The 27358-nt window shown below is 43.9% G+C and overlaps 2 protein-coding genes across 3 annotated transcripts in view; one reads left to right on the forward strand and one right to left on the reverse strand.

The window, feature by feature from the left end:
• The window catches only part of LOC142579762 (lipase maturation factor 2-like), a 54722-nt gene extending 28456 nt beyond the window's left edge, over positions 1-26266 (reverse strand). Inside the window, exons 1-8 of the mRNA XM_075690313.1 lie at positions 26022-26266; positions 25689-25739; positions 24170-24387; positions 20021-20049; positions 12893-13110; positions 10456-10634; positions 5591-5717; positions 2340-2468 (exon numbers count right to left, since the gene is read on the reverse strand). Of these exons, the coding sequence (XP_075546428.1) occupies positions 2340-2468; positions 5591-5717; positions 10456-10634; positions 12893-13110; positions 20021-20049; positions 24170-24387; positions 25689-25739; positions 26022-26115 (1045 nt within the window). The 5' untranslated portion in view covers positions 26116-26266. The remainder of the gene's footprint in view (positions 1-2339; positions 2469-5590; positions 5718-10455; positions 10635-12892; positions 13111-20020; positions 20050-24169; positions 24388-25688; positions 25740-26021) is intronic.
• A 202-nt stretch (positions 26267-26468) lies between these two features.
• Positions 26469-27358, forward strand: part of LOC142579761 (condensin-2 complex subunit H2-like) — a 99669-nt gene continuing 98779 nt past the window's right edge. Inside the window, exon 1 of one of the 2 annotated variants that reach the window (XM_075690311.1) lies at positions 26469-26776. The gene's annotated coding sequence lies outside the window, so the exon portion shown is untranslated. Of the gene's footprint in view, positions 26777-26899; positions 27012-27358 lie in introns of those variants that run through there. The other variant, XM_075690312.1, reaches the window with a different exon arrangement.

Genomic DNA, 27358 nt, shown 5'->3' on the forward strand with positions numbered 1-27358 from the left:
GCATTTTCTCTACTTCCTTTTTGAATAAAAAAGATGTTGATCCATGAATGTTTTTGCAAGCAATGGTTAAATTTGTTAATTTTTGCTTTTCCTTCCTGTTTGGCTGCTGCCTTCGCTCTCTCCCTTAATAGACTGCTTAATTTCTCAACTCCTTGTGACTCTTGTTTCCAGTTGATAATTTTGCACGGAAAGTGCTGTGCAATTTGGGAAATACCAGACGATGTAACGGGTGACAGTCACATTGCTTATGGGTTTTAGGATTATTGCAGGGTCTGATCATAGACGCTGTTTCGCATTATTTTATTTTGCACTTTATTTAACCCATATCGTGGGTATATGGTTTGTGGAGATGCGCGACTCTCACGCGTCCCCTGATATGTTGTTTTCCTGCATAGCTCCAGTCTCCTGTAATCCCGTTTCGCTGTGTGGCCTGGTGCCCGCGGCAATCAGTGTGGTTGAAGCGCATTGCGAGAGATGGCGCGAGTGGGGCTCTGCTAATGCCACCTAACGGCGGGGTTACTTGGGGGCAGAAAGGAGAAGGCTCTTCCTCTTTGGCTCGAGGTCGGCAAGCAGCGCGGACGTTCTGCGCGTGCGCTGATCCATGCTTCTGAGAGACCGTCTCGTGGGGCCTACCTGGGAATGGACGAACACGATCGTTCGAACGCACCATTGTTTGCGTGACCGTGCACACGAACGACCAGGCATTGGTGTCCAGCATGGGGCGAACATATTCGCTTGTTATCCAGTCACGGTGTGGCACGCGCCCATCGGCATATTTTGTGGATAGCAACTCGGCTAGCAGGCATTAGTCTATGAAAAGCGCAATAAATGCCCTTGTGACTGTTTGCCCTACTGTGTTGTTGTTCCTTTCTGCAGAAGAGCATGGGTGAGTACCCCACAGGTTCCGAGGATCTGCCAGCGTCGCGGTGAGCCATCACTCGAGGAAATAATGAAGCAAAAGGAAAAGTTAAACGCAACTGGCGTTTTCTCCGGCCACATGTCTTTCCATGAGCATACAGACCAGCTCATATGAACTGAATCCCTTTGCTGGTCCCTGGATGATTCTAAACAAAGAAGATTGAAGTAACAGCGATTTGCGTGACTGTTCCAATAGATGGTGACATCTGCACGCATCTCGGGTGAATCGCGAGGGCACCGAATCGATGAGAAAATTGGCTTTCACACTCCAGGAGACGCCGATAACTACCATCATCCAAAAGGAGAGAAAAAGGCTACAAAATGTTAACCGCCAAATAGCTGTCGAGTATCAAGATTGATTTGGCAGCACTTTAGGATTGTGTGTGAGGGGTGGTGGCGTGGGGGGCATGTGCCTTTTAATTTCGGTGGAGGCCCCCTCCCTGGGTACGTGACTGGCATTAAGGGGTGGTTTTTTTTAGTGACCATGGCAGCGGACATCAGAAACTGGGTGTGTGGAGTTTAAAAGGTGCCCTTGGGATAAAGGAACCACAACACAATAGTGTGAACAATCAAAAGGGTTTTTGTTGAGTCTTTTATACACTAATCCCAGATAGTCAAATTACAAACAACGAAACATGCCGATGGGCACTGAGGAATTGAGAAAGTCTGACTCACAGTGACAGGATATGGAGCGAATATGCTTGCGCCATGCCGGACACCAGCGTGTAATCGTACATGTGCAGTCAGCGAGCCGTAGCGTGTTTGAACAATCGTATTCGCCCATCCTGGTGCCCTGCTCTGAAGCCTTAGGTGGTCCCATGGCGGGTGCGTGATGCGTCCACACCCGCCGCCGACCCCAAGCCCAAGAGAGGTAGCTTGCTCCTTTTTTGCCTGAGTATCCACGCTGTCAGGTGGCGCTGACATCGGAAGACTAGCGCCATCTCTCGTACTGCTGCGCAACTACCCAATAGCGGCGGTGCACGTGCAATGTGAGGAAGCTGGATTCCAGAAGAGGCGAGACCCATGCGGGGAAAACGTCAGGGGACGTGAGAGAGTCGTGCGTCCCCACAGGTGGTAAGCAATTAAATAATTAATCAACACAAAGCCCAATGTCCTGCCCTTTCACCGTTTTGCATATGCGCCACACTAGCTACAACACAAAAATGCAAATACAATAATTTTATTCATAATATAAATCATGTAATTTATGACAAAAGCAAATATGCAGCATAAAAAACAATGTTAGAATGAAACAAAAGAGCAAGAAACGGAAAAAGAAAAAAACAGACAGGCACACAAGCTAACTTATAGTGTGCCTCTCTATGAGACATTAAAGTGCGTTGAAATTCTGCCATGCATTAATTAACAGTAACTTGAAAACATTCTGGGTGTGCAATATGCGTCTACCTACATGTACTCACCGACTTTTGATCTCACCGCCCAGCTGTCATCAAGCTGCAGGTGGAACAACTTGATGGTTCCGTACACAAGACCACAGTACACCGCCAACGCAACAGTTCTGGCCAAAGGGCGGAAGTTGCCAGGCTTACCTGGAAGCACAGACAGCCTTAATAATGGAAGTAAAAAAGTCGCAATGAAATTAATAATGGTAATGCAATTGAGATTGCTTATGCGGGGTTGTCAACAGTTAGGACTGACAGGCTGTCAGGATTCGTTATACTGGAGAAGAGCAAACATTGAGCATTGTCCTCAAAGGAGAAGAAGACCCGTTAAGTTTACACCCTGTTCCTGCTCCATTAGAAAATCTCTCATACTGTTCTAAGTTGAACAGTACCCAACCACCTTCCCTATACTTTCTTTTTTTGCCCGTCTAGTCTGGCTTTGTCCCCTTGATTAAATTTCTTTTGAACATGTCATCGTATTATAGTTACAAGAAAAAACTGTTGCTTGGCCTGAAATCAGCTTGTCCAGCAGCCCTTTTGTATGGTTCTACTGCTCTGGGTGTAAGCAACAGGAAAGTTCGTGACGGCATCTTCAATTTCTCAAGCAAGACGAAGAATGCACACTAAACGTTCCTTTCTACTACACTGCTAATTTTTTCTTTGCTGAAAATGTTTATTTAGTCATCCTTATCCCTGCATACGTGTAATGTCTAATTCATAATTTCAGAATTTCTAGATACCATATTTCCTGGCGTATAAGTCACATTTTCTTTACAGAATTTTTTGTCAGTACAACTTTAGAACGGTGCGACTTTTGTACAGTCGAAATCGAATTAGATGCTACGGCCACGCCCTTTGCATAGAGCGGGCATCAAATGATGAACCACCGGGCATCACCTTCTGCCATGCCCAGCAACTACACGCCGTCGCCTCGCTAACCATGGTGCCGTATGCGAAGCAAAGTTGGCGAAGTTACGAGGCGAAATTCGAGCTGCGTGCAGTGCAGTTGAATTTGCAGTAGAGCATGGGAACCGAGCTGTAGGGAGGGAATGTGAAGTCAGTGAGGAAATTATTCAGGACTGGCGCAAAGCCTCCAGCCAGCGTGTCGGAAGGCAACAGTGATGTGCCAGTAGAACTCCAACCTGAAGTAGCTGCATTGTTTATAAGCAATTAGGAGGAGGACGACTTTGACGACTTTGACTAAACGCCGTCCTGTAAGCTATTATTATCATTGTTCATGCAATCGGAATAAAATACTTCTGAAAAGTATTGTCTAGACATTGGGAGGCGCTTGCATTCGTGTCGAAACTGACTACCACGGGATGTGTGCAGAAGCGGCGGCCACTGCAAGCATATATTTTCGTCACACTTTCTCATGACCTGATCCTCAACGAGTTTTTAAATTGCTTATCAAATGAACAGGTGTGTCTTATACACTGATGGGGCTTATATACTTTTTTCCCCGGAAAATTACCATTTTGACGGGGGCCTGATTTGTAGACCGGAAAATTTGGTATTAATTTTATGCCAACTTAAAGGGACACTAAAGGCAAATACTAAGTGGATGTAGACTATTTAAATACCATTCCAGACGCCTCACAACGCTTGTTTCATGCCAAGAAAAGACTTAGTTCATGAGAAAATTGCATCTGAAGGGTCCGAATACCTTTACTGTAATTCAAATCTCCCGGTACCCAAACGGGGAGTAGTTACGTTGCATACGCCATCACCGCCTTTTGCTGCTGTTGTTAAGTAAAGCGGCACCTGACAGATGGCGGTATGCTTTTTGCAGAAAACGCAAATCTGCGCGGCTATGAAGAAACCGAACCAAGACAGATCGGTAGATTCGCCGCTGCAGCTGCTTTTGATTAAATGGCGTGGACCACTCAGGCATCCCGTGACATCACATGAAAGTGGAATTCCCAGCTACATGCACTTTGTGCAAGCTTCGCGATCCAGCAAAAACACTGCATCACTACGCGATTATGAAACTACTGAAACGCGAAATTGCGGACGGTGCAGAGCCGAGTGAAAACGAAACCTTTCGACCGCCTGCGTCGTTGTCAAAGGTAAAGCCTTTGACAACGACGTTGTCAAAGGTAATGAGCTTTTCTAAAAATGAAATGACATAGAACTGGACAAGTAGCATTTTCTTTCGTCTTATAGTGCAATACAATGATGTGTTTATAACGAGTGGTTCAGTACTAGTGAAAGAATATAAATGAGGAATGCCTTTGTCATTGGGCAAGTACTTGAATGTCCCAGGGTCTCAATCGTGTCCTGCATTTACCTAAATTTCTCGATTACTAAGGCTTTGTTCGGGATAATCTCAACTTATTAGAGATTCTCAAGCACTAATCTATCACTTTAGCTCGACTTACTATTTGCCTTTGGTATCTCTTTAATATTCCTTAAAATTATCTTTTTATCCTTGATCTCTCCTGTTGCCAGACTTGTGACCAGTCCAACAGAGTGGGTTGTTTCGTTACACTGGGGAACAACGAACTGATTATACAACAACCATTGCTTCTGCACTGCCTAAGCCGACTGGCTTTCTCAATCCTTTCTCAATAGTGTGGCTGACCCTGTGCTTAAGTCACCTTTTTTTATGACTTTACTATTGTCACTGCCATTTGCTTTTTTGCTTGCAAGGCTTAAGCTAAAAGAACACTCAACATCTACTAGAATCCACTAAATGTTCTTTTAATCTGCTATGAACAATTTTACTGAGGAAGACGATGAAGTATAGTAAACAGGCACTTTTAAGGCCTATTATTGATGTGGTAGCAATGCTACTAATAGATAAAAAGGCTCATCTAAGAGATGAGTTCGCATTGAAAGCAAACTGTTCACCGAGTACCTTTCAAAAATTCACTGGAATTCAAATACCAAATGTGCTGAAAGAATGTTATGAATATAGCAATTCCCATAGCAACAGCATATACTATCAAAGATAAGCCTTGCAAATTATTATTGCAATTCTACTAAATACTCTATACTCCAAATACTAAATACTCTAAATACTCGCATGAATGTGCTTAAGATGAGGTAAGAGAACAGTCTTGCCGAATTCGCTAAAAAGAATCTGCAGTCAGATAAAAGGTTATAAATGCCCCTATGAAAACCTGTTTAAATGCCAGTAATACCACATTTCTGCATCCTACACCTGCCCGAGTGCAGTTGCTGCACCCAAAAGTTGAGTGCACAACTTCCTGCTCAGCATCAGAAATGCCACAAGGCAGCTGGTCCAATGTGCCAGGTAGTCTCACCTGAACTGCTCCTTCTAGCATTACCGACCAGCTGCTCATCGTCAACCAGTGACAGGCACAGGGCCATAGTAAGCAGATTGAAGAAGTTGTAGTTGCCAGTGGCAATTATCATCATCTGCAGGAAAACCTGAAACACAAAACAGGGACCTGTCAGTACAGCACTAAGGACACCCTCTGATAAGCACAATTCGATATGCCTGGTCAGGCAGATGAATTAAAAGGCCCCAAAAGGAAAATGTTAAGCCAAACTGGTAGACGACACTCTCCAAGCAGGAAAGGGGGGCAACTTTTGCAGACCCGCCGTGGTATCTCAGTGGCTGTGGTGTTGTGCTGCTGATCATGAGGTCTTGGGTTTGATTCCCAGCTGTGGCCAGCCGTGTTCTGATATGGATGGGCAAAATGGAAATGCACTCATGTATTTAATTTAGATGCATGTTAAAGAACCTCAGGTGGTCAAAATTAATTCTGGGCACCCGATTATGGTATGCCGCAATCAGATTGTGGTTTTGGCATGTAAGACTCCCCCAAAGAAGAGAATATAAGACTTTTGCAGAAAACACTGTGAAAAATGATGCAAGGTAAAAAACAGAAAGCAAAGCCAGCACAAGCATGCTCCGCAAGTTTTCTGTGACACCACAGACAGTGACAAGGTTCTGGGCGAGGCTGCCTAGCTTTTTTTACTAAAGGATCACCAAAGACTGACAGTAAAATTAGTTTTGATGGGTAAAGTAGTAGGTAGTTGAAAAGTACACTCTCATTTGTTTGGCCGTAAAAAGTTATTATAGGAGAAAATGAATACCGAGCTTCCATCTCGCCTATCTTGCATTGAAACATCAGCACTGTTATGTCAGTATGACATCTCAGATTTCAACGTACTTCCTTGTGCTTGGGCCATTTTGGTGCAGACAAAGTAGTTGAAACTTGCTAGGTTTAGCCTTTGCTTTCTTTAGAGTGGAACGCAGTCCTCCTCTACCAATTGCCACATTCATTCCAGTAGTAGTAGTAGTAGTAGTAGTAGTAGTAGTAGTAGTAGTACAAAACTTTATTTGTTATTTGTTAATGAAGTCCCAGGGGGTGGAGCCCTCAGTCCGGAGCCCCATTTGCTGCTGATTGCAGCTGGCCCTGTCATTCAGGTATCGCTGGTCGTCCAAGGCTGTGCTGGAAAGAGCAGCTTCCCACTGGGACTGGGAGGTGTTGGGTATCATAGGAACGCCAGGTGGTTTGGAGCATTCCCACATACAATGGTAGAGGTCTGGGTGTCCTCCACAGAAAGGACATTTGTCGGAACACTGGGTAGGGTAAAAGGTATGGCGGAGAGCAAGGCTGGGGAACATATTAGTTTGGAGCTGGCGCCAAGCGGCTGAACCTGCACGGTTTGGTTTCCCATGTGGTGGAGGGAATGTTCTACGGCATAGTCTGAAGTGTTGTAGTATATGCGTGTATGTAAGTGGTATCTTTTCCACCTTGTATGGGTTGGACTGGCCTTCCAACGGCGCCCGGAGGGCGAGGCCTCGGGCTGTCGCATGAACGCGCTCATTGACAGGGGGAGACGCATTCCCAGGTGACCAAACTAGGTGAACTAGTGGGATATGTTGGTCTTGTGTAGCAGTTTATGAGCCATCGGGGAAATACGGCCTTGTGTGTAGTTTCGACATGCTTGCAGGGAATCTGTAAGAATATATATTATCTTATCTCGGGGTTGAGTGCTGATGGCGAGGGCTATGGCATATTGTTCCGCTTCCATGCAGTTGTCGGTTCGTATTGTGGCTGATAATACTGTTTTGCCCCTCCAGTCGGCCACCGCTACCACTTTAGCTGCAATGTCGGGGTAGCATGCGGCGTCTGTATAGAAGGTGTTGCGGTCGTTGCCATATGCTCGGTGCAGTGCCATTGCATGTGCAGCATGCCTGCCTTTATGGTGTTTGGGGTGCATATTCCGAGGCATGGGGGCCACTGTAATGTTTTCTCTGATGTTTGGTGCAACTGACAGGGGCTCGAGCAGGGGCAAACTCTGATGTGGGATATCTAATTGTCTGAGTACGTGCCTTCAGGTCGATGTATGTTTCAGTCGTTCGATCTGATTGACTTTCTGAGCTTCGATTAATTCAGCCAAGGTGTTGTGCAAACCAAGCTGTAATAGTTTGACTGGTGACATTCATTGCAATGTGGGTCATGGGCGGGCCACAACAGTTATGCTCCCTGTGTGATTGTACAGGGTTTTCTACAGTGTGCAAGTGACATATTTGTTAGAAATCAACAAATAGAAAAAAATTATTCTTGTTTCCAATTTGATGTGTCGTGGTGCCATCTCTCTGCACGAGAGGGATATGACAAGTGACCCACTACTGGGTCATCATGGACAAGAATCAGGACTTCAAGAACTGCAGTCATAGTTGACTTGTTGACTGACTATACTCTGTTTCAGTAGTTTTGTGCAGCACTGTGGAAGCTACAGACTTCTTAGACCAATCAGGGGGGCGAATACATCTTAAAGGTGCCCTTCTGCGCCCTGTAGTCTTATAGGGCGAGCTCTGCAACACAGGCGACAGCAGCATCTACTAAGACTGCAATTGCGCAGCGAGATTAGCTGTTATGATAGAAGCTGTAAAAAATGTGTTCCATATTTGCTCCGACACCAAAAAGGCGAGCACCTTCAAGACATTTCGAGATATAGAGGAGAAGGTGGGCTTACAAGGAGCACTTGACCAGCGTGTTATATGGGATGATGGCACCATCTCTTGATCCCTGCACTTGGTACACGGTGTGCTCACTGACATTCGCAATTGCATCCATATTCTTAATTAGAATTCGCGCACATTAACAACACTCCTTCCACACTGTTCCACGCACATTCAACGCCAACTTATTCGGTCCTTTCATGTAAAAGAGTAGCTTGGAATGATCCTCACAAGCAAGTCTGCGGACGCCATTTTTGCAAATGACAAAGCCCTACCCAAGAGTGAATTTATCTACTGTCAAATCAATTAATTGTTTGTACTTTTGAAATGCAAACTGAGGTCTATATGGCAGCATTGCGATGATTTTTTTGTTCTCTGCATCTTTTCATTCGAACAAGTAGAGCACCCTATTTTCAGCATCACAGAGCCTCAATAAATACTGTATTAAAGAACCACGCAAAATCACAAAATACCCTGCCCTGCGACCTGCAGGGAAGTTCTAACTAAACACATGCTGACAAGACCACTTGTCAGGGCCATTTAGTCATTCAACGGGTTTCGAACAATGGCAGTACATCTCGCTGCGCAAGAATCTGTGCTCACGGGTTGCATAGCCTTGGCTCTGCTGCACGTAACTACTGAAACAGAGTAAACCTATGAGCAGACACTGCCAATATCCGTAATGTCACGGCAAGTCAACGCAGGAACTTCATGGAGTCATCACCACCAGTCTTTCATTCTCAGGTCTTTTCTTACTAACCAAGCCTTCTCTGATGACATGAGTGCTACTTGGCTTTGCTACTGCAGAATCATAATTTACTAAAACAGAAAAACTGAATATTCCCTCTTTAGTTTCCTTTAGTGTACAGGAAAAAAATGTCATCCACACAAACGCTGCAGGGGTTTTGTCTGTAGCTTTGTGCTACACATCGGGTGGATGAAAAATTTTCCCTTTCATAAGTTTTCCTCCACCTTGTGGGCTTCTGCAGAACTGATTTGCCACGTTCAGTGACCCTTAACTTTGAGTTGTGTCGATTAATTCATCCTTGCTCTGCTATCTGCTAACTTCCTCATTAGCTCAGATGGTAGAGCGACCATTATGGAGAGGCATTGGTGCCGGGTTAAATGCCTGGATGATGAATTTTGCTTTACCTGCGAAGCTTTCTTTCTGAAAAACCTGTATGGGTTTCTCTGTAGCCTTGTGCTACAAGTCGGGTGGATGACAATATTTCCCTTTAATAAATGTGCACAAGTAATGCAACAATCTGAGACATCACATAATGATGCCAGTTTTACTACAGCTTAGATACCAGATTCATTTCTGTTGCTGATAAATAATTTTCTGCCAAACAAAAGTAGGGACAATTTTGAAAGTACAGTCTGCCAGCCCAGCGTAGGTCAGGATTTTCTGTTGGAGCCAATTCCTTCAACCTGCTTATTAACACACAAATAAAAATTATGAGGCACACAACTAAATGCACATTTTCTTTTGTCAATGTTGGCTTGAACATGTAAAAAAAAGAAGTAAAAAGAAACTTCACTGCACATAGTTTTCCGAGTTGACAACAGCATGTTGATGCATACTGCAGGACAGTTCTGTAAGTCATCAGGGTTGCAAGGCAAATAACATAGCAGTTCAGAAATGTTCTTAGTACCTACTGCAGATGTAGTCAAAGATGAGCTACAGGCTTCAGAGACAGAAAAAGCAAGAAAAGGAACGGTACCCCAAGTAGAAACAACATATAAAAAATTTTCAACAATTCTATCACTTACATCTTACAGTGAAAAGATACAAAACAGCGCCTTTGCTACCAGAAGGCAAGCGTAACACACAGATATATCATGAAAATTCCTTGCATACACCTGTTTGTTCATTGAAAGGCTACTACAGTCATGCCTTCATTTTATTTGCATCTGATGTGCCTGTGAGACAAGCTGATGGACTCCTTTCCCTATATTAATAATGCCTAATAGAGTATTCACAGAACCAGTTTCCTTTTTATTTTTTCATTCATTCATTCTTTTAATTCTGAAAGTGCCTATGAACAGCCGAGGCCTTGCATACGGTGCAATAAAAAAACGCTAAACTGAAAGGAAGAAAAAACAGAAAAAAAAATAATAAAAAACCTTCTTGATTACTGCATGACAGTGAAGCGGCCAATAGTATATTGGCCAGAAGGTACGTACCTGGCTGTAGAAGCAGAATATCCTCAGAGGGCGCACAGGTACGAAGAACAGGAATGGGATGGCTATTTCAACCACAAATGTGAAGACCACCCCAAGCTGGAGGATCCAGTCGGGAAGGTGGTGGAAGTACCATGCAATGGGTGTTGGAATGCACTGGCTTTGGAAATGGTGATTGAGCGCTGCACGAGAAGGAAACAAGTCATGAAAAAAAAAAAAAAAAACGTTGGAGGCCATCAGAGTGCAAAGGAATTTAGCAGGCACGAAGACAACAGGGACAACAAAACTGTGCCTGGCTTTCACTGACGCAGTGGTAGAAAGTATTTGATCTCTCTTCACGAGGTTAGACGAGCATTTTAGAGGAAGAGGAACAAGTGAGGTGCAATCTTAAGAGTGCTCACTCATGGCGAAGTTGCTGAACACGACACATAGGCCAGGGCAATGCAACCATTCTGCTCCAAGTGGTGCTCAGTTTACGTTATCGCCAGTATCGACTGGTTGCGAATGGTGGATTATAAGAAAAAAAATTGAATCACGTGAAAGTAATGATAGCCTGCTGGAGTGGTAGCTTGGGTAAATTCGTGATGCATGATCTTCTATGTACAGCGCACACAAACAGCATTGTGCGCGTGTGCCATTTTTTTGTGTCTCATCTTTGTGAGCACTGTAAGTACAAGAACAAAAGGAATCACAACATTATACAAGCCATAGTGTAACATAGTTTCTCTGCTCCATGTCCGGTGAAAAGTGAAAAAAGTTTGCTTTTGGCTGGAAATTCTGTGGTGGTGCCAGGAGAATGTTATCCAGGAGAAAGGGTTTTGTTGTGCCCACAAAGTCTGATGGGATTTGCATGGTGCGGGCTTGTTTCGCAGGGCAGCTCACCCCTAAAGAAAGCCGAGTACTGGGGAGGGGGTGCCTGTGCCCATTTGAATAACTGGTGGGTAACCGGCGGTAGAGTGGTTTTGAAACCGCATCCTCGTGCAGCTTAGGCGAACCCTCAACCCTGTCACTACAGCTGCAGTAATGACATGCAACATTTTGCAGGGTTTATATTTACGCGAGCAATGAACTGAGTAATGTGTGGCATCACCTGACCTTTAAAAGTAAGGAACTTAAAACTGGGGCATTCGCACAATTCAGACCAAGGTGTTGCAGGTCAAAATGTCATTGTCTAGATCCCTTACCACTGCCAACATTACTCGTTCTATGAATGCCAGAGTGCATAGTCAGGGCTAAGGAACAAGGGATGGGATCAATAGACATAACAGGCACTGGACATCAAATAAAACATTACTGCCCACTATTTCCAAGCTTTACACAAATCTTCAGACTTGTACAACCTTCGATTCACAATACTTATCCATGGCTGCCTATATCACACAACACTTACAAGAACGTATCGCACAGAGACCTCTAAACAAAAACTTATCCTGAATTAGAAACTACCACTGACTAAGTGGTTATGCATGTTTCACCTTCTTTACTTCACAAGAATTCCAATAGTGTTTGCATACAGTTCTATGCAAGAAACCTGGGCAGAATATTACAACTCTGATACTTAGGCGTGCATGAGCACAGGTGACAACGCTCTGCCAAATCCCTTCCCCCAGCGAGTGCCTGAACTGCTGTGTGGTGCTTGCGTAACCTTGCATAAGGCAATGTCCCATATGTTCAACCTTTGGTAATTTACTGTAGAATAATATTATCCTTTATATGTTGGCACTGTTCACTGAACAAGCTTCATAGCGTGCTTTTTGCTGCAAATGTTTTCTTTCTTAGTCCTGTTAATTACGTAACACATACCAGAAAAAAACAAAACAAAAAAAAGGTGGATGTTGTGGTGCTGATGTTATCTTTATATCCCCACACAGCCTTTTGCTGAAATACAGCACACAGTGCATTTCCCAAGTGCTGAGGACCAAAGATAATTTCGTGGGTTAACTCCAGTGATAATTTTTATGGGTTCATCATCAGGACAGTTGGCGTGGCAAAAATGGAGCATGGTGGCAGTGTTGACATAGAGCACATGTGGAAGCATGCATGAGGGCCAATACTTATAGGACCTGATCCGCATGTTACTGCAGTGAACTCCACAATTACTTTAAAGAAGGTTGTGTTCCTTCAGATACCTCGAAGCCTTAAACCTATCACTTCAGTTTAACCTAATATTTTCCATTTGGTGTGCAATGTTCGCGAATTGAAATGCATCAATTTAGGACTAATGCGCATATTCTTGTTTTTAAAGTCTGCACTGTGTGCGATATCCGATAAATTTTGACCCGTACACTAAGATCAGAGTCTGGATCATCATTAGTGGCCAGATTCATAGTGACATGACAAGTTACTATTGAGTAACATATCGAGTGTTTTACTTGAAGTTTCCCTGTCGCATTTAATTCTGCACACCTTTACACCAGCAGCAGCGAGTGGCAATGCTCACCTGTGAGTCCCCACCAGGTAGGGCAACCACTGGTGAGCTTGACCACCCCGGAGGCAAACATGAACCGGAACAGGAGCCATCGTACGAGCCACAGGCTGACCTCATCATGCGGCCGGTGTGGCAGACGCCAGCTCGAGTTGAGCCCCAGTGTCCGGTGGACGATGCCCAGTGGCGCCACCAGTATGCACAGGAAACCAGCTTCCAGCAGCAGGACGTCCCTGAGAAAATCATTTCTTTTGCAGGCTGTCAGTTTTATGCGAAGACTATGCCAAAAACCTGCACATTGGAGCTATTTGATCATACCATTTGTAAACCTCGATGACAGAGTCAATATTAAGGAAACTGGCATGCTGACGGACCCAAACATTTACAAATCTCTAAGAACAGTGGCATCACCTGTTCTGGTCAAATGAGCAAGCTAGCGGAACAAAATTACGATGCTATGAAAAACACCTGTCCGTTCCTCGCTTGCAGGAAAAAAAATAACTGCTAACTTCTGAGAAATCAGCCACAGCAGAGAGCAGCTAGAACTCAGAAAAATTCCACATTAAAATGACCTTTTTATCACAAGCTTTTAAGAGTATAAAGACAGCTGAAAAAGAGAAATATGACTTCTCATTCTAAAAAATCTGAAGGCCTTTTTTATAAGTCATTTTTCTTACTATCATTGACAAGGGTGTTGTCAAAAATTTAGGTAGGTGGGCTTTTATGGTCTTCAGATACAGCTGAACAGATAGGTGTACAGGCCACCAGCTTAATTAATTTATTTGTGGGGTTTTACGTGCCAAAACCATCTTCTGATTATGAGGCACGCAGTAGTGGAGGACTCCGGAAATTTCGACCACCTGGGGTTCTTTAACGTCCACTTAAATCTAAGTACACGGGTGTTTTCGCATTTCACTCCCATCGAAATGCGGCCGCTGTAGCCGGGATTCGATCCCGTGGCCTTGTGCTCAGCAGCCCAACACTATAGCCACCGAGCAACCACGGTGGGTATGGGCCACCAGCTTACTGACAGTCAGTAGAGAATGTGAAAGTCAGAGGGGACATTGCAGTAGAGCCGTGGGCAACAGCTTTCATCATTTTCAAAGATAAACTACAAATAAGCTAAAATAGTCTGGTGTAACACAAAGCTAGGTGTTAGCGACACCATGTGTCAAGCGTGTAATAATATTGTTACCACTAGTTTTCGAGAAAATGGGATACCTTATGAGAGATGTACTGCTGCATTGTCACTGACGACGAAAAATGAATGTGGTGTACACTTCTAATGTCACCAGGTGACGTGGAAGACCAAGACGTAAAGTGAAAGGGAGGACCTACTATGCGATGTTAAACCTGTATCTATGTATGTGATCTATATGCTTATGAAAACAAGAGATGCTTTTATCTGAACGAACTAGAGAAACGAACTCTCTGTCCCTGTATATGGAGGTTCTGGTGTGAGCATGCGCAACATGATCAAGCAAGTACTTTTGCAGAATCTTCATGGACCGGTTGACAGCAAGATTTCACTAAAAAAGTTGTGTTGCTTCGATTTTGTTCGGTTCAAATAGAGTTTGGTTCGTAGCTGCAGCACAACTACACAAGGACAAAGACGGAGGAAACTGGCAGCGCAGTGCAGAGACATGGTGCGTTCACAGGTACAGTGCGAAGAAGGCTATGTCGTGTGAGGCCAATGGATGTTGATTTTTCAGGCCCAAGACACTACGCACCACACCCTGGTAGAGCGCATGGACGAAGGCACTCGCAAGAGCCAAGTGAGACTAAACCACTGGGGCATGTATTCTCAGCAGGGGCAGACTGGGCAGCATAGGCAGAGCATGAGGAGCAAAGTGCTGCATTTAACTCATAGCAGGCTTGTGCAGTGTTTGCCCATAGCAATGGAGCAAACAACAGTTTAGAGCTTAGGTAGGGGGCAGTCCAAGGGGTAGTCAAATGCAAGGGAATCAAGGCCTATTGCAGTGATGCATATTTGTGAATGGTTCAGAATACAAAGGACTATTGAAAAGAATGGTCACATAGTTTCGACACATAGGACATTCATCCCTTGTCGTTTGTGCCATTCGCAAATATGCGTCAGTGCTGACTCGTCCAGTTCTCTATATTATTCCAGTGATGCACACTCATGCTATCACACTGGCTCAAGCGTAGGTGGGAATTGTATTGTTTGTGCAAAAAAGTAAGGTTCCAGAGTGTGTCCATACCATGCCCTCTGCATGCCTGCTGAAATAGCAGTTCCCAGAGAGAAGTGTTAGCAAATGAATGTCCCCACGCATGAAAATGAGATGGAGGTGTGAGAGGGCCCCTCAAATGCCACAGGTTCCACATACTGCTGGTAATAATGAAGTATGACTGTGTGATCATTCAAGTCGTCATGCAAGGTAATAATGACATTAACACCAAAAGCCCCACCAAGGACAATGCATAACTGATGCTGCTTCAGGATGAAGTGTCAGCAATTCCAGGCTAAAGAGACAGGGAGAAAAAGCGAAGTGTGGATTTAACATTATGAAATTGCACAATGGGCTATGAGGGACGCCGTGCTGGAGGACTCCGGGTTAATTTTGACCACTTGGTGCTCCTTAACCTGTACTGAATGCACAGTACACACAGTACACACAGATAGTACACAACGCGTTGCTGCATTCTGCCTCCACTGCAATGTGGCTGCTGCAGCCGGGTATAAGGTGCACATTTTCTGCTGAACTTGACAGCGACAGTAAACTACCACTGATGATAACCTGTTACTCATGCATGTATGCCAGCTGTGCCACCTATTCTAATTTTATTAACCAGAGTATGCAAACACCATTGACTTCAAAACAACTGAAGTGCAGTTGACTTCTGTTAATTAAACTCCGGTTAATTTGATTTTTCGGTTAATTCGATCCCGGCCAAAGGTCTTGGCTGGCGCCAATGCGTTTCTGTGAGCCCAAACTTTCGTTATTTCAATTCTAAAATTGTCCACTGTCGGATAATTCGAACGTGATCAGTCCGCGTGCACGTGTCTAACCCATATGATGACCCCAACTCCTTTTTAGTGGCAGCATCTGCCTCGGTAGAGCTTAGGGGACAGTGAATGTACTGAACACACAACAAAAATCTCCCGTCAAAAACACCCATTTTTGGTATGCCCTAGGAACAACTTCAATAAATAACCGTAGCTCACAATGTCTGATTACAGTATTTCACCGATTCTGGCATGCAGCTTTATTTCCTTTTTTCACGAAAACTGGGCCGAAAATTGCCTTCCCGGTGCCACTGGACACAATACTAAAACCGTCTTTGTGGCATTTGTATGCTTTACCGTATAATAGGGATGTAATGCAGAGAACCTGACTTTTAAAAAATTGTGCGGCAGACCTGATTTTAGGAAACTGGTCACCATTGCGCAACACATATTTTACTCTTGCCCATTTATCTGCTAAAAGATCAGGTGCATATTACATTTCTACTTTGGATAGGAGATATGTCGTTTCCATGTTTGTTTTCTAGTCTGGACACACAAAAAGTGGGCGGTTGTTTGATTCGTGGGCATGTTAGAATTTGGAAAATACTACTGCCAATTTAATAATCAGTTGTGTATTTTGGCATTGTTTCTGCATTTTTTTTTATTTGACCCGCTGGATAATTTGATCAATAGCGTCAGTTCTGTAAGGGTCGAATTAATGGAAACTGACTGTATTTCTTTTAATTATCTTGTATATGTCCTTTTTCTGTTTTTGTAAGCAACATTTCTCATTTCATATGTGCCATGACAAACTAGCGAATAAAAGTAATAAATTCCTACACCATCACGTCACAATATAGTATTATATTGGTCTTAATGTCAAATATTATGCTTAGTGTAAGAAAGTTCTGCAGCATGATTGCAAAATTCTGGTGCCTGGTGTAAGGTAACATGCTGAGGCAAAGTTTGTGCACATGCAAACCTGGCAACCAACTCATGTGAACCTAACATTAAGTGGTGGTAATCACTCCGTCAAGGCATTGGGAGACAATACCTTTATTCTCGTAAGTAAAAGCCTCATCACAACAGGACAGTAAGAACGACAGTAAACATTCATCACAGGACACACCTAGCAGAACACATAAACGATCGGGTGTATGTTTACAAACCTACAAAGGCATGATGGAAATAATGCTCTATAAATATCAGGAGCCAATGTCACAACATCCTGTGCACTACAGCATGTGGAGCTTCTGTGCGAGTACGACTTAGTCTGAGAACGACGGCACGATGACTCTTTATGCCACACTTGACTTTTGAGACGACTCTGGAATGTGTACTTAGAACCAGCGGTACAAACCAAATAGCACCTTGAGTGGTTTACACAGCTTACTTTTTTTCCAGTGCTTCCAAGGGCTGAGGTGCACACCAAGTGGTGTTCAAAAACACTAGTGCAAAGTGGTGATATTTACTACTTTCACTAAGTGATCATCAAAACAGATATTGAAATCCGTGAAGCACTTTATTGTGAATGTTGGAACAGCTGACTTTTCAGCACACAAGCTCACGACCTGTTCCCGTAGGATATCATTCACTTTGTTAAGACTGTCTCCAAAGGCTTTATGTACTACTTACTGGTAAGTGAAACAGGGTAGCTGGAAGCATGCTGCTTCCAACTTCACCAGTTATACCTCAGTCAACCCTACCTACACTGGCCACACCTTTTAACGCTCCGGTATTGTCCAGCTGGCCTTTAGCCTCTGAACTGGCTTAATGGCTAGTCTAGGCTAGTCTTCTAGTCTACCTCATATCACTTCCATGTCTGGCTTTCTCTATTTCATCTTGCTCTTCACTTTTGTGTATGTGCCACTACCATATTTCGTTTACTATCTTTCTTTTTGCTAGGTTGCGGTATATCATCCTACACAATACAAAGTAAACATCATAGATGCCTGGCAGGCAACGCCTGAGGCGTTTTCTGGCACTGGCAGGAATCACAGGCAGTAACACAGCGTCAGACGGAGCAAGCTAGACCGTGCCAATAGAAGCGGTGGCGAACGCAATCGTACATGCAAGATACCCAAAGGTATCCTGCCGTGGGTGCGTCATGGAGCTCAAAGTGCACAGTCCGCCGTAGATGTTTGGGCATGACAAGAAGATCAGATCCATGAGGGAGGAAGCTCCTTCAGTACAGAATGTTGCCCTGAAAAACATATCGGCGAACAGAGGCATCGGTAGGCGAAGAGCGCAGCTGCTCGATGAGTGCTCGCAGCGATGGGTCCCGGTACTGCTTATCAGCGATGTTAGTGAAGGCGGACACAGAGAAAATGCCATTGGTGGTGCTAGTGTCGATGTCGTCAGGCTGGCCGAGCAGGTAGCGGGACAGGCAATCAGTGTCCTTGTGGAGACGGCCAGATTTGTGTATGACAGAATACGAATATTCTTGTAGGCCTAATGCTCAGCGACCAAGTCGTCCTGGAGGATCTATCAGCGAGCACAACCAGCAATGCGCATGATGGTCTGTGACGGCTGAAAAGGGTCGGCCATATAAGTATGGGCAGAACTTCGCAACCACCCATGCTACAGCCAGACACTCACGCTGAGTGACGGAATAGTTGCGCTCGGAAGTTAAGAGGAGCCTGCTGGTAACATAACAGCCTAATAATAATAGCCTGCTACATAATAGCCTAATAGCCTGCTGGTAAGCGATAACATGTTCATTGTTGCACTTACATTGTGCTAGTACTGCCCCAATTGCATAGTCGCTGGTATCAGTATGAACTTTGGTAGGAGCAGAAGTATCAAGATGGGCCAGAACGGGCCCCAAGGTGAGAATGTAGGTTAGATGCGAGAATGCAGAGGCCTTGTTATCGCCCCATTTGAAAGGGGCATCTTTCTTCAAAAGCTCAGTAAGAGGTCGTGCGATGGCCACGACATTTTTTATGAAGCGGCGAAAGTATGAGCGTGGGCTGATAAAGCTGTGGACATCCTTGATACTCTTCGGAACAGGGAAGCGCGTAACAACATGGAACTCCGTTCACGTCAACAAGGTGTTCAAGCACGGTAACCTGGCAACAGTCAAAGTGACACTTTGTTGCGTTTAGTTGCACACCGGCTCAATGAAAAACATCAGGAAGTGCTGAGAGGCACTAGAAGCGCGTGGCAAATGTGAGGAAGAATACTATAAGGTCGTCTAAGTAGCATAGGCATGTGGACCATTTGAAACTGCGAAGAAGGGAGCCCATCATGCACTGAAATGTGGCTAGAGCATTACATAGGCTGAACGGCATCACTTTGAATTGATAAAGAACGTCGGGTGTCACAAAGGCGGTCTTTTCACGGTCCAGATTGTCCACGGCAATCTGCCAGAAGCTGGAGCGAAGGTCAATTGATGAGAAATAGTGAGCACCGTGGAGGCAGTCAAGGGCATCATCAATGCGAGGTAGGGGTTGTGATTCCTCTTCTTGTGTTGTGATTCCTCTTCTTCGTAGCATTGTAAATGCAGTAGGCATACAAAGGAGGTAGCATTCCCAACGACTGATTGATGTTGCCGTGAGTACTTTGAATGTGACTTGACTCAAGCAAGAGCCTCCTCACTGGTTTGGCCGTGGTTTCAATCACAGAGGTGCCGTCTAAATCAAGTGCATGGTCGTGCTTCACACAATGTTCAGCGAGAGTGCTGCGCTGTGCTTCAAGTTTCTGCACATTGTTCTTGTGCTGGCGTATTCTGTCAGAAAAGCTTTTGGTTTCACCGATGTAAACGGTGGGGTACTTAGAGCATGATACTTTGTAAACAATCCTCTGCCAGTTCTCCTTAGATGGTCGGTCCTTTGGCTGCAGGAGCAACCTGGTGAGTGTGGACACTGGCACAATCTTGACAACTTCAACCTCGAGAACTTTTTAACCTTTACTGGAGCAGTTTTCACTTGAAACAATACAAAGGGTACACAATTGTCATCACAACTATTACAATATTCAATTACCTTCAGAACCCGCAAAATAGACCTGGTATTCAAGCATAGTAACCTAACATTATGGCTACACTGTGAACACCACGCTGCATAGACCAGAAGATGCTCTACTAATCAGCATCAAGCTATGCTACAAACAGATGCTGTCACTAGTCTAGCACCAGCTTGCATAAGCAATGCATGCTTACAAAAGTTTAAACTCACCACTGAAACCACATGAACACTTGGCCAACCTGACAAAAGAAGAAAACAAAAGTGTCACACAGATGCTCGCTCTCATCAGTATAACGCAGCTACGAATGTCTTTGCTTGATTAAAAAGTACCCATACAACACAGAAAGGTTGAAAACAAGCACAAGAGCATTCTTATCAGCTTCAGCTATCTTCAAGAAGAATTGAAATGACAATTTTTGACAGAACTTTTTGTTCTATAGAAACACCAAACCAGTTTAGACCAGTAAATTATACTTTGAAAGCTCTATTTGCATTCATTTCGCTGTATTATTAAAAGAGAAAATGAACATCAAAGTTACGCTTCTTAAATCTTGCGTCGTAACTCCTGCACCTGTACCTCAGTGTGACATCACTGATCTCCTCTCATATTTAGGTTGTAGTGGCTTGCAAAAGTTCTCAAAATTGGTTCGCACTTTTACAATACAATGCAGTCCATCTTAACAATAAACTAATTACCTAGGACCTAGCAAATGCTGTCAAAATTCATGATGTCAAGGCAAGCTGGTTTGGGAACTTCAAGGCTATGTTGTCGCCCGTCTATTGTTCTTGCGCCTTTTCCATCTTACCAAGCCTCTTCTCATGGTAAGAATGGCTTTTTGTTATTGTAGAAGGATAATTTAGCAATACGGTTAAAACCCTTCTTCCGTTTATTTTCCCTTAAAGATAGATTCAAACATTATAGATCTCCAAAAAAATACTGGCAAGTGTTGGGAGGGCTCGTTAATGTTTTACTATAATACTTTTCTTTTTATAAAGAAGTTTCGGTTTGAGTATCTAATAGGTGGATGCATCATGACATGGCTTATATCAACGATTCATACCTTCCTTGACTGAGTCATGAAATTGCTTGCCTGATCACGATGTTAATGAATGTGATGCTAAAAAATTTAGAGACTTGTTAATGAACCATGTAATTTGCTAACACCTGATAGCTTTTTAATTCATTTTACTGTTTGGATAAACTTATTTGTATTTCCTATTGTTCCGTTTTTATTTTTGTTCATTTACTAAGACAGCTAGAAACGATTACAAGTTACCCTGCTCGCTAGCTATGTTTTTCCTCCTCAACTCATTTGCTGAGCGTTCGGGGCTAAGCTCCGCAGCTTCACTGGGTCCGAGTCATGATGTGACATTGCGTCGTCTACTTCTGGTATCTTAGAGCCAATGCGTGAAGCCTCTCTAACCTCTCCACTAGCTGCCTGGCTATCAATCCTCAGTGAGAGCTTTCCAAGCAGCATGTGAGTGTTCTGTCGCAGCGCTGAGCGTGTCCGGTATTCCAGCAAATGCAGCTGATAAAGTCTTGTTTGCCGAATGGGTGGAGGTGTAAAAATGTGAGCGGCCTGCTTGGTGTAGCCACCTGGTGGTGCCGAGCTCAATAAGTCAAACACTGATTGATATTCCTGTAACCAAGTGTAAAAAAATTTTAAGAATTCAAAAAGACGTGTTAACGATTATGCTGCTGCTGAAAATTTACACCAGCAGCAAAGTAGAATACACTTGGTTACTGTTATCTTAGCCCTGTGTTTGTCTGGGTGAGCTCTGTGCCACCAGGTGGCCGTGCCCTGCAGGCCTCTGTTCTGCACCTCCGCCCATCTGGAAAAATGGCCAGTCCACCTATGTTTACCAGAATACCGGACACAATAGAGCTTTCTATTGTGGTAGTAATCCTCCAGCGTCACGTGACGGCCACTAACGCATAGATCATGGCACCCATCAGATACTGACAGCCTGATGCGCTGCAGCCAATCTGCTCGCCTGTTGCTTTGCAGAGGGACCAATGCCGCAGTTTCACAGGTCGCCAATTGCTAGGTTCGCAGCCCAGAACACAACCAGGGCGATTCATGGTCCTCGCAAAGAGAACCCTTGAGGTCAACACTGATTGTGCAGCTCACAGCAACACGGAGCATGTTGTAATAGATGCAGACGACACTTGCTACATGCCAGAAGCGCTTGAGTGTAGTGATAAATTGTAGTTGTGTATTCTCTTTCTGTGATTTTTTTTTATAGAAACAAATTAACCAACATTCCAATCATTATGAACAACATTTGATCACTATAAAGTTGGAAAAATTATCGATGATGCAACCTCGGTAGCCAATCGGATAGCTTGCCCAACTGACATCAATTGCGCTAACTACGCAGATGGTAACGGGGCAGCTGAAAACTCAAGGGAGTGCCACTGTATTGGTCGGTAGCGATGCACATTTTTAAAACCTTATAATAAATTACACACTTTGCACAGAGTGCTTAAATGCACCACTTAATGATCAGAAGGATGTAGCCTAGCAACTCAGTATGTTTGTACAGGATCGTCAAAATCATTAATCGCTCGACTGAAAGCATGAACCAAGTTTGAACATGAAATTTTTCCTTTCTCACTGAAAATACCATGTGCTTGTGAGTGGTACGTGAAAATTCTATCAGTTATCAGCTCTACCTCCGACTCCGGCTGCTTCTCTCTGTTTGCACAATTTAATACCATCTGCCACATGTCTTTCCATACTCTACATTCACTTTCATCACCAGGGGCAGCTCTCTGCTCACAGAACTTCTTAAATTTATCTGTGCTGCTTTTCCCCCCAGTTTTGCTTGGTCATTTCAGCACTTGCCACCTTTCCCAACCATGTCTTTAAATGTGTCCACTTCAACACAACTTGCCCTAACTTTCAGAACTTGTCCCAGATTAAGTAATTTCTGCCACTTCTTTCTCTGCATTCATTAATTCAAAGATACCATATTTACTCATGTAAAGCCTGCCCTTGTGCAGAGGCTCGCACCTGAACTTTGAAGTGCAAATTTTAGCAAAAAAAAAAAAAAGTATCACTAATCATCACACACATACTCACATGCTGGTTAATTCCCATAAGCTGCTACTAGATGACACTAGCTACTGTCCTCCCAACATTAGCATCATCAACATCACCATGTCCTGCCAGATCTTGCAGCATACATCTACCATGCTTCGGTAGTACCGGCTGTGCTATAGCTCTTTGTTTAGCTGGACAATGCTTTCAGGCACACAAAGAGGGCGTGTTATAAGAGGTGTGCATGTGGATTTTGAATACATGGCATGCGGTTTCATTCTGAGACCATCATCAAGAGCTTCAACGTGATGATCTCAAACAGTATGGATGGCAAGGAGGACGACTAGTTTTGGAAGGGTGCCTATAAAGCAAGCCCGTCAAACAGTGAAGACAGTAGAAGGGATGAGGATGACTGAATAAAAGTGTTCGTAGTTGGCTATGGCAGTGGTTGCATTATTCTGCATAGCAGTCAGGATGCAATTCCAGGTTTCAGCGAGACACCATAAGCATCTGCCTTGTGCAAGGCCTGCACACTGTGAAAAAAAAAAAAAAATGCACGCGGTACACGAGTAAATATGATATTGCGATCACACCGATGGCTTGAGAAGAGCGGCTATGGTGCGCAGGCTACTTCCTACCTGTGTGAACATTTTACACAATGCTTGCGCTTGACATATCTAGTAGAACCTTTCACTGTAGCAGGCATTTTCAATGCACTGATTGATTCATTCGTGGGGTTTAACATCCCAAGAAAAGAGTTAGGTTGTGAGGATGCCGGAGTGGAGTGTTTGGGATTAACTTTGACCATTTGGGGTTCCCTAATGTGCATGTTAATACAAGTACAAAAGCACACCTGCACTTTGACCGAACCAAATTCTGGCCATGGCGATCAGAAATGGAACCAGTGATTTTGTTTTCGTTAACAGAATGCAACAGCTAACAAGGCATAGTAGCGGGCACTCTAAACGCACTTAATATACAGATTTGACACGTAAATAGCGCTAATGGGACACTAGCACGCCTGCAAGTGCTGCTTGTTATTTTTGGTTTTTTCTCATGCAGACTACTGTTATGCCCCTAAAGAAAGCGTTTCAAGAATAAAACTCTTCGGACACCTCACTAGTGGGATATGAATAAAACTGAATTTTCTTTTTGTTTCATTACCTAACCTAACTGCTGCAATTGCAGGGTGACTACCCACCTAATGTTCTTTTAAAAAACAGTCACAAAGAAAGAATGGTTAAGTGACCATAGGGCTTTGGCAGTGACAACTTCCAACTTCCAGGCCGTGCAAGAGCTGTGAGCAAGAACTCACCTGGTAAATTGAGAAATAGAGTATCCAAAGAAGTGCAAAATTGATGCAGTCCCTGAAGCGTGATGACACGCAAGCCATGAAGGACATGACAATGCCTAGGAATGCCAGAAACTCGGCCATGGTGGCCACCTTGAGGCCGAAGTTTGGTGCCAGCCATATTAACGAAGGCCTCTGAGCAGCTCGTTGGGCCAATTCTTGAGGCGGTCTCGTGTGGCTGTCTGGTGAAGGTATGAATGCATCAGTATTGATAAACAGGGGTCTAGGAAGTTTGCAGCATAAATGACAAGCGCTAAAACGCTCAAAATACAGGAACAAACTTGCTAAAGAGATATTGCAAACTAGTTGGTTGACCAATGCTGTAGTAGACTAAGTTTATTGGTACTTATAGGTACACAGACAATCACAGAAATTGACACACATGAGCAGCAACACACTAGGCGCTTTGGTGCGTCAGCTCTGTAGTTGTCCAGGTGTCTGAAAGTGAGCTGCGTCTAAAACAGGAACATCGAAATGCCGCAAGCATGGCAGTAATGGTTTTGTGAATATATATATGCCAAAGTTTATTCTTTACATACATTCATTCTTATTTTTACCAATGCATGCCAGAATCTTTTTGTTGTTATCAATCAATCAATCAATCAATCAATCAATCAATCAATCAATCAATCAATCAATCAATCAATCGATCAATAATACCTGACAGCAAGCAATGAGACCATGCTGCATTGCACATTATGCAGAAAGCAGTGTGCTACAACAATTTCAGAGACCATGCAAAACCTTTGTTCTTATGTTCCAGTAGTGTGTCACATTGAAGAGCACATGATAAAAGCAAACAGAGTCTCATCAATTTGCCTTCTGTAGGCTTCATTTAACATGCCACAGGTTAGCATTAAGCAAAGGAGCCAGAAAAGATGCTTAGTGCAATTTGGTCAGCATGCACCTATAACCAAACAGGTAATAGTTTTTCACTGCAATTTTTGTTATAAATGATTACAATTGGCCTTCTAAAATTATTTGGCTGTCTTTGGAGGAAAATTTGCACACACTTAAAAGCAATTATGCAGTATAACAGGAGGTATGAAAATGCTTCCCGAGAAGGTTATAAATAAAAGAGCCAATAATTACTTACACTTCTTAACAGAAGCATAACGTAAAATGTGACTTGCAAAGAGAAACAATTAAAGCTGCAGACACTGCTTTCACTTTGCCAGGGACAATACATGGGAATATCTCGTCTGACATTACAGCTTTGCTGATGTCAAACTGATTGATGCTTTGCATTCTTGGATTTAATTAATATTGGGATATCTCAAACTTCCTTAGCAAGCCACACTATATTACGATTAGCAAACGAGTGCTCTTTTAGCTCCAATTTCTCACTGGCTGACGACTACGCGCAACATTTGCACTACTGCTCAACTTGTGTGCACAGCGGCAAAGCGTGACGCTGTGTTTGTAGGGACAAAAATAAAATTGAAATGTGAAACTGAACAAAATAATTGTATTAACGACATACCTATAGGAATCACCGATCTTACTGGCAAGACTCCATGATCCCCATAGAGCCCTGCAAGAGCGAGAAAATAAAGCGACTGTTTATCATGACAACGAAGAGTCCGACCAGGGCTCCCGCCAATCAATGCCTTCGTACACGTAGTAGAGAAGATTGATAACATCGTTTAAACAGATCGCTACACGACAACGCCGAAGTAACGTCGTCATTTACGATCGAACACAGAAGTGAAAGCAAGTTCTTTTGCACTCTCTGCAAGGCAAGAACAATTACTTGTTCAGGAACAACTCGGGAGAAACTCGGCTCTAATGATTGTGTTGATCTCCGAGTACCCACCAGGCATTTGATGATAGATGGACGCAAATGCGCTAAGATATACTACAGACATTGCCCAGAGGAAAGAATCTCGCGTAACACGCGTCGGCCCCATTCTGAGCCCCTCAACAACGACCGCACGGCGACGAAATAAGTTTCGTTCGGCAGCTTCGTTTTCTTCTTGGTTCCCTCCTAGTCGCACGGGTCGTACTCGTAGACATGAAGGGTGGGCACAGAACACGGGTGGGTTCGCTTTCGAAACCGCTATCGCCCCCTCGTGGTTGATAAAAATATTTTAGAGCACGCGAAGATGCGAAAGATTCCGTTTTCGCAGATTTCGTGTACTTTCTTTTTCCTGAAGTATAATCACAACCGTGTGTAACTGAGGTAATTAATACAAAACGAAACAACTGTGAGCGTCCCATTGGTGGCTCTAAGCAGTAAATTAACAAAGTAGGCACAGTTGCACAATGTCTTTTTCTATGGTTGCACACCCTGATCTGCGGCTAATTGTTCTTTATTCTATGGCTAATTTTCGTAACTAATTTTTGCATTGGTGCACGACTGCGTACATCGAGATAGAAGTCGAGATTTGATGACTATCGAGAAACGGCAAATCCGAGTTGCGACAAAATAAAACGCGGGAAAGCGTAAACTCAAAACAAAAACATTCAAAACAAACTGCTACTATGCACAATGTTCTGTTGATGCCGATGTCGGTCTCCAATGGTTTCGCTTGAATACTACTATGCCTGGCGTCACTGCAGTGGCTGCGAGTAAGTAATTTACTCACGTTTACAATTCCTCACGCCGAGTGTGAATCATCGAACCCGCTTAGCGCTCGGAGGCCTGTCTGTCACAACGTCGTGTCCTCCCTCGCATCGCTGATCGTGTACCGACCTGTGCAAGAAAGCCGTTGGCGCGGAGTGCATTCAAAATGGCCTCGGCACGATGTCTACCGCAGGACATTCGTATCTTGTTTGTAAACTTTTTTGTGCCACCAAACCAGCGGTGCGACAGCACGGTATCTCGTTTTTGCATGCGATCGCGACGTTGTCAGGGCTCATCGAAAACTGAGACGGCACACCGAAGTGGCGCAGGAAATTATGGCGGCCGATGTCTGGCGCGACGATGTGGGCGCTAAAAACTTTGGCGAACGTCTATAGCTCGTCCTTAGATCGTTTTTAGATCGTTTGTTGTGCTTCGCCGAGAACTGACATACGCATGGACCTAAAAAAATGTTGTGATTGTAGCTAATTCGATGCCTAAAATACTTTTCTTTCGGTGTAGTCTACTTCTCCCGGATGAAGCCGATCCCTCGTAAAAACTATGTAATGCAGTAGTTTAATTAGTTTAAT

The sequence above is a fragment of the Dermacentor variabilis genome, chromosome 4 (assembly GCF_050947875.1).
Source record: "Dermacentor variabilis isolate Ectoservices chromosome 4, ASM5094787v1, whole genome shotgun sequence".
Lineage (NCBI taxonomy): Eukaryota > Metazoa > Arthropoda > Arachnida > Ixodida > Ixodidae > Dermacentor > Dermacentor variabilis.